The sequence below is a fragment of the Apteryx mantelli genome, chromosome 25 (genome assembly GCF_036417845.1).
Source record: "Apteryx mantelli isolate bAptMan1 chromosome 25, bAptMan1.hap1, whole genome shotgun sequence".
Classification (NCBI taxonomy): Eukaryota; Metazoa; Chordata; class Aves; order Apterygiformes; family Apterygidae; genus Apteryx; species Apteryx mantelli.
This window is the reverse complement of record NC_090002.1, coordinates 7,345,248-7,351,830: the sequence shown is the minus strand read 5'-3', so window position 1 is coordinate 7,351,830 and position 6,583 is coordinate 7,345,248. Positions and strand designations below refer to the sequence as shown.

General features: G+C 56.9%; 1 protein-coding gene across 1 annotated transcript; it reads left to right on the top strand.

The window, feature by feature from the left end:
- Positions 1 to 1,166: 1,166 nt before the first annotated feature.
- LOC106496755 (green-sensitive opsin) lies at positions 1,167 to 5,783 on the top strand. Its single transcript, XM_013957513.2, is given in 6 exon segments — positions 1,167 to 1,527; positions 3,278 to 3,446; positions 4,878 to 5,043; positions 5,169 to 5,408; positions 5,651 to 5,692; positions 5,694 to 5,783. Coding segments are annotated over 6 exon segments (1,068 nt in total).
- The last annotated feature ends 800 nt before the right edge of the window (positions 5,784 to 6,583 follow it).

The window sequence follows — 6,583 nt, the reverse complement described above, 5'->3', positions numbered from 1 at the left end:
AACGCCCTGTCATGTCGGTGCAAGCTGCCGCTGCTTGGTTATTTCATTATCATTTCTTGCTTTACACAGGACGCGAAAGCCCAGACAAGCTCAGGGCTCTGTCACGCAACATGCTGACGAACAATGAATAAGAGACAATCTCATCTCAAAGAGCTTAGCAAAGCAGAAAATCCTGCAAGAGGAAAGAAAACCTTTCCTTTTCTTCAGGACAAACAAGAAGGAAAAAGGGATTGTTCCCTCTCTCTCATTCAACGGGGCCTAGATTTTGCTATTGCCTTCTTTGTCTTAGAGTCAGCACGGAAAATAATTGAGCACTCTCTGGGAGACAGCCGGCAAAGTTTCCTTGCTAAGAGATACCAAATTAAAGCCATCACTTTCCATTTCTGTGACAGAGACACAGAGGAAGCGAGGTTGCATTCAGGACACGTCCTGGAGGAACCACCTATCCTCTCTGGTATCATTTTCTTCTGCTGAGTTGATTTGAGGCCTTTAGCCTTTAGCATTGCTCCGGCTGCTGCTGACCTGCCGGGAACTCTAAATCCATGTCAACTCCAGGCTCAGGGTATCTACCGAAACGCCAGCCTCCGCTTGTGAGAGGAGAAAGCTGAGGCCGAGAGGACGACAGGGCAGGGACAGCCCCGTGCTCAGCCTGGTTGGAACGACAAGGAGACTTACGCTTACCTGCTTCATATTCAGCTCCCAACAAGGGGGAACATCCTGAGCACTGCTCCAAGGCCGAGTGAATGTCCTCTTGGTCCAGATGTTAGCAGCCCTCCGTGTTAAAGGCTTCTGGGTACCAAGCATGAAGCCGAAGTTGCACCAAGACGTAGCTGGAACAGGGAGAGGAGAGGGTTTGCCTTGGCCAAGGAGAAATCCTCTGCGCAGAAAATACTACTGATCCTTTCCCTCAGCCTTTCCCCCTGCTGATCCTTTCCCACTGAAAACAACTTTCATTTCTCCTGCTCCTTCCCCAGTTATGCTTCATTTGTGCAACTCTTTAGGAAAAGACAAAACACCACAAAGATGTGGCAGAACATTAGTCTCAATGAAAGAAACGCTGGAAGGTGAAAATTCACTTTCCCATGAGCTCATCATGTTCAGAATAAAGCAGAGCATTTGATTAAAAATAAATAAATAAATAAAGCAGCTGCCAAAATATTGGCAGGATGAATGGGACGGAAGGTATCAATTTTTACGTGCCTGTGTCCAATAAGACAGGGATGGTGTGAAGCCCCTTCGAGTACCCCCAGTACTACCTAGCCGAGCCCTGGAAATACGGCGTCATGCGTTGCTACATCTTCTTCCTCATCTCCACCGGGCTGCCCATCAACCTCCTCACCCTGATGGTCACCTTCAAGTACAAGAAGCTGCGGCAGCCGCTCAACTACATCCTTGTCAACCTGGCGGTGGCCGACCTCTTCATGGCCTGCTTCGGCTTCACGGTCACCTTCTGCGCGGCCTGGAATGGCTACTTCATCTTCGGCCCCACCAGCTGCGCCATGGAGGGCTTCTTCGCCACGCTGGGAGGTAAGGGATGCAGGACAGGAGCGCATGCCCAAGGACAAGGCTTGGCAGCGGATGAGTTTATTCCCCTGGGACTTTGGGAGCCCAATTCCACCCTTTTCTTGTACTGATGGGACAGGTCTGGTGCCTGCGGCATCCCTCCCGTAGGGAAAGCTGCAGCCATCCTCTTGCAGCACGCAGAAACGGGCTGCAAGCTGCAGCACTGGGTCGCTGCACGGGGCAGACGTCACCGCACAAGACTTCCCTTCAGCTTAAAGGTGGGGATAAAAACGAAAAAAGGGGGATTTCTTGAAGTTTGATCTCGACATTGAGACACGCTGCTCTCGCAACCAGCAGGACAGCTGCAAAGCAAATGAAGAAGGGATCCTGGTCCGCAGGGTCAAATGTGGCCTCATCCAGCCCAGCTGCCCGAGGGCATGGCGAGGGTCTCGCCCCGAGGCTGCAGGGCTGGCTGAGACCTGGCAGGGACATCCGCGCCGGGTCCCCAAGATAAGAGCGGCATCACGGAGGGGAAGGAACCCAGCAATGGGATTGCACAGAGTGAGGCAAACCAGGCCCAGGCTTTGCAGCTACAGCTCAGCTCTGCCCCAGTTGCACCCAGTTTGGCTGCCTCTTATGAGCTTCCTTATTTCACTCCTCGAGGACCTGAGCGCCGCTAACACCGCGCCCTGCACAAAGCCCCCTTGCGAAACAGGAAAAATTCATTTTGCACCCTGTGCCCACGCAGCCAGCCGGGCCCACACGACACCTTGTGATTTAGCTGACAAATGCTATTTCTTGCAGCAGAGAGTCACAACCAATGCAAGGACTTCTTTTTTTGTTTTTAAAGGGGTGATTTCCTGCAATAACTCCTATCAGAAAAAAAAGATAGATATTCTGCAAGGCCAAAGCAAGGCGAAATTACTTGACCCAAGCCAAGGATTGAGGAAGGTCTTGGTATCGGGGAGGCAGCAGAGCGTCGTATGGGTCTGCCCCACTTCTGATCGAGCGAGCCTGCAAACAGAAAGGCGCTTCCAGCCCTGTGTGCTTTCAGGCAGTTTTATTTGGACTTCCATTTTTTTTTTTTTCTCTTTTTATCTAGTAAAGAACAAGGAGGCTCCTGATCACAGGAAAGAAAGTTTGATGGGAAGCAGTCACTGTGCTAGCAGCAGGTCTCCAGCGAATCCTAGCCCAGGGTGTAGTTATCTGTAGATTATCACAGCTGGGGGCATTAGCAGGCTTACAGCACCGACTAAACACTCCCAATCCCCTGAAGTTTAATTATCCCTTAGAAATAAATGTGCCCGCACGCCCACCCACACAGCCTCCCCCGTACGCCTCCTCCAGCTCATCCAGCAGTGGTGGAAGGCTCAGGAAACACATTTAAAAGCATCAACAGGTTTGGATACATCTGGCATCTTTGCCGGAAATGGTGCTTCCCGGCGCCCAGGTGGCATTCGCCCCATTGATTTTTAAAAGATTAAAAAAATCACAACGATCCCTCCCCCTTCCCCAGGATCCCGCTGCGACACAGACGCTCTCCTCGGCTCCTAGACCTTTTGCACATTACAGGCAGGAGATTCTCGGCTGTTTAACGGGCAGATTCTTCCCGCTGCTCCTGTTTCACAAAGATGCTGGTCACCCCTTGCCAGTCCTCAACCCCTTGGTCCCCTCTGCTCTTTGCTATGACCATGAGACCATGAAGAGAAGATGAAGCTCAGAGGAGACCCTAATGCCATCGTACGCTCCCTCTCCCCCCCCCGCCCCCCCACAGGCCAGGTTGCCCTGTGGTCCCTGGTCATCCTGGCCATCAAGCGCTATATCGTTGTCTGCAAACCCACGGGGAACTTCCACTTCTCCTCCACCCACGCCATGATGGGCATCATTTTTACCTGGGTAATGGCCCTTTCCTGTGCGGCTCCACCTCTCTTCGGCTGGTCCAGGTGAGTCAAAGGATGCTCCATGGCAGCCCCAGCTGCCGTGCAGACACCCCAACGGGACGGGAGGAGACACAGCCTGTCTCCCTCCACGAAGCCCCCAAGCTTCATCTGAGCGAGACTGGAAATGCCACGTCTGTTGGTGTTATGATGGCTCAGTGTCCCCCCAAGTCAAGGTAGCTCCAGGCTCAGCATCTCCAGCTGCAATAATCCTTCAAGCTCCCTTTACACGCTGCAGAGAGAAAGAGGTGCTTCTGCAGGCACAGTTCAACCCATCCTTGGGTTGCACCCAGGAGAGTCATGCCGTGAAGGGCCCACTTCTCTCCGCAGACCCTAAATGGCATTTGAATGAGCCGTCCAGCGGACAAGGCTGCTCCAAGGAGGCACATCCAGCCTTGCTCACATGCTGCTCCACTGCAGCAGCCCCAGCGTTGCTCCTTGCACCTCCTGGACCCTGCAGCCACCTTCCCCTGTATCCCACCCTGATCTGCCCTCCCACCTGCCCTGCTCCCAGCACTGCGGAGGGGCTCATCCTTCCAGGACCATGGGACAGCCTGGCTAGGAGGATTAGCTGGGGGCATGGACCCCTGCTGCTCTCTGCACTGCCCAGAGCATAAGGAAGGAGCCAAGGAGGCAGAGGGGATCTCTCCAATGCTGCGCTCTGGCCCCCCGAGACCCCACGGCAGAGTGGTCCTCTGGGGTCGTAGCAAGCCCCTAGCAGCCCATTGGGCGTGTGCAGGAGGTGGCTTCGGGGGTAGCGAGGTCCCCATGCCACCAGCTGGTGACAGCAGAGCAAAACCCATGGCCACACAGTCCCACTCCAGCTGTGGATGGGGATCCCCGACTCGGCAGCTGTCCTCGGCTCACGAGCTATGTCCCTCTGAGCCGAGGTCCCCACGGATGTGGGCTGCGCATCCTGGCCCCACGCAGCAGTGGGGACAAAGCCCTCCGGAGCTCAGACCGGCCCCACCGGCAGCTCCCGTCCCCGTGCGGCGTCCCTCCATCCGCAGAGGGAGAGAGCAGGTGGCTCCCGGCAGGCAACTGCTCAGCCATGTAGGAAGGAAATAAATAGCCTGTTCCCCGTGGGAGGAAGCAAGTGTCACAACAAACCCATGTTACGCACCCAAGCGCGATGTGTCGGCACGGCGCGAGCGGCAAAGCAGGCCTTGCTCACTTGCTGCCTGCCCTGGCCCACCGCGAAGCCGGGTGCCGGGAGCGACTCCTGCGTACTGAGGAGCCCTGGGGTTTTGGGGCTCCCCGGGAAGGGGGCAATGGAGCTGGGGTGAGCGCCGCGAAGCCAGCGAGGAGCTCATCCAAGAGACATGTGCTGCTCCGGGAGCATCTCCCGGCTGCATAGGATCCAGTTGCTCATTTTAACCTGCTCCCGTCGTCCCCAAGGAGGGTCCTCACGAACGTCCCAATCTTTCTCCTTGGCAGATACATGCCAGAGGGGATGCAGTGCTCCTGCGGCCTCGACTGCTACACCCACAACCCTGACTACCACAACGAGTCCTACGTCCTCTACATGTTCATCATCCACTTCATCATCCCCGTCGTGGTCATCTTCTTTTCCTATGGGCAGCTCATTTGCGAAGTCCGAGAGGTAATGTCTGGATGGGGACCGGGGAGCGAAGGGGGACAGGGTGGACAGCCTGGGCAGGAAAAGAGAGGCGATGCTGGGGCGAAGAGCCGCAGGGTCCCGCTCACCACCCCTGTCCGTGCCCACAGGCAGCTGCTCAGCAGCAGGAGTCAGCCATGACCCAGAAGGCAGAAAAGGAGGTGACGCAGATGGTGATCCTCATGGTGCTGGGCTTCATGCTGGCCTGGACACCCTACGCCGTGGTGGCATTCTGGATCTTCACCAACAAGGGAGCCGACTTCACCGCCACGCTCATGTCAGTGCCTGCCTTCTTCTCCAAGAGCTCCTCCCTCCACAACCCCATCATCTACGTCCTCATGAACAAGCAGGTGGCTTCTTCCCTCCAGCCACTGTTTTGGCCAACTCCCAGCGAAGCCCCCTGTACGGCCTCTCCCCTGCCCTCTGCTCAGCAGTGCTTTTGGTGTTGCAGCAGCACCTTGCTCCTCCCCAGAAGTGGCTGCATCTCAGCACGGTGGGGAGCTGCAAGCTGGGGGGCTGCCGGGTGTTCCCCGTCCTGCGGCACGTCCCTGCTGCCCCTGGTGCCAGCGTTTTCTTTCTCTCCCTGCTCCAGTTCCGTAACTGCATGATCACCACAATCTGCTGTGGCAAGAACCCCTTTTGGGGATGAAGAAGTCTCCTCCACCGTGTCCCAGAGCAAGACAGAAGTCTCCTCCATCTCCTCCAGCCAAGTATCACCCGCATAGACCATGGACAGTTTGAACTGGGGCGACCCTCTGAGCTCTGGGACCGAGACCTAGACACCCATGCACCCACAAACTCGTTTCATGCAGTCACTCCCTTGTGCACCGACACCCCTCGCCTGCCGGGCTGTGCAAACACCGCTGTCGCTCCCCCCTCGGATGCCGGCGCAGCCCCGCGTGCAGACCCCGGGCACGCTCGCGGGGGCACCCCTGCACCCGCTAGCGCCAACGCGGCCGGGGCTCTTGCACGCGGGCGCCCACCGTGGGTGCATCCCCGGGGGCAAGCGCTGTCCTGCCCCGTCCTGCCCCCTGGGGCATTTTTCCCCGAATCTGCATGCTGATACCCCATGATAAAACCCAACCTGGACCTCCAGCCTGCAGCCAGAGCCGGAGCAGAGGCTGCTTTCGCAGGGGTTCCCTTTCCAGCACCTCCCGTGCAGGAGGAAAAAAACCCCAACACTTTAAAGCCTTGCCGACATTGCACATGTGCACGAACACCTTGCCCAGCGCACCCGCGGGCGCCGAGACGGCACCTCCAGCGTTCACACCGCGCTACAGCGGCGGCAGCCAGCGGGAAAGCCCAGACTGGAGTATTTTCCTCCCGTCTCCTCCGAAACACGTTCCCTGCTAGCATCCTCCTTTCCCTGGGGCTCGAGGGAGCATCTCGAAAGCGTTCGTCCCTCTTTTAAAAACCAACCGTACAAAGACGGCACCATCAAAGAAAGTCTCAGAAGCACAGATCCGTGGCTGGAGTGGTCTCTGCTGCCCCGGCCAGCGCCGGGGCCGGGTCCTGCCGGAGCTGC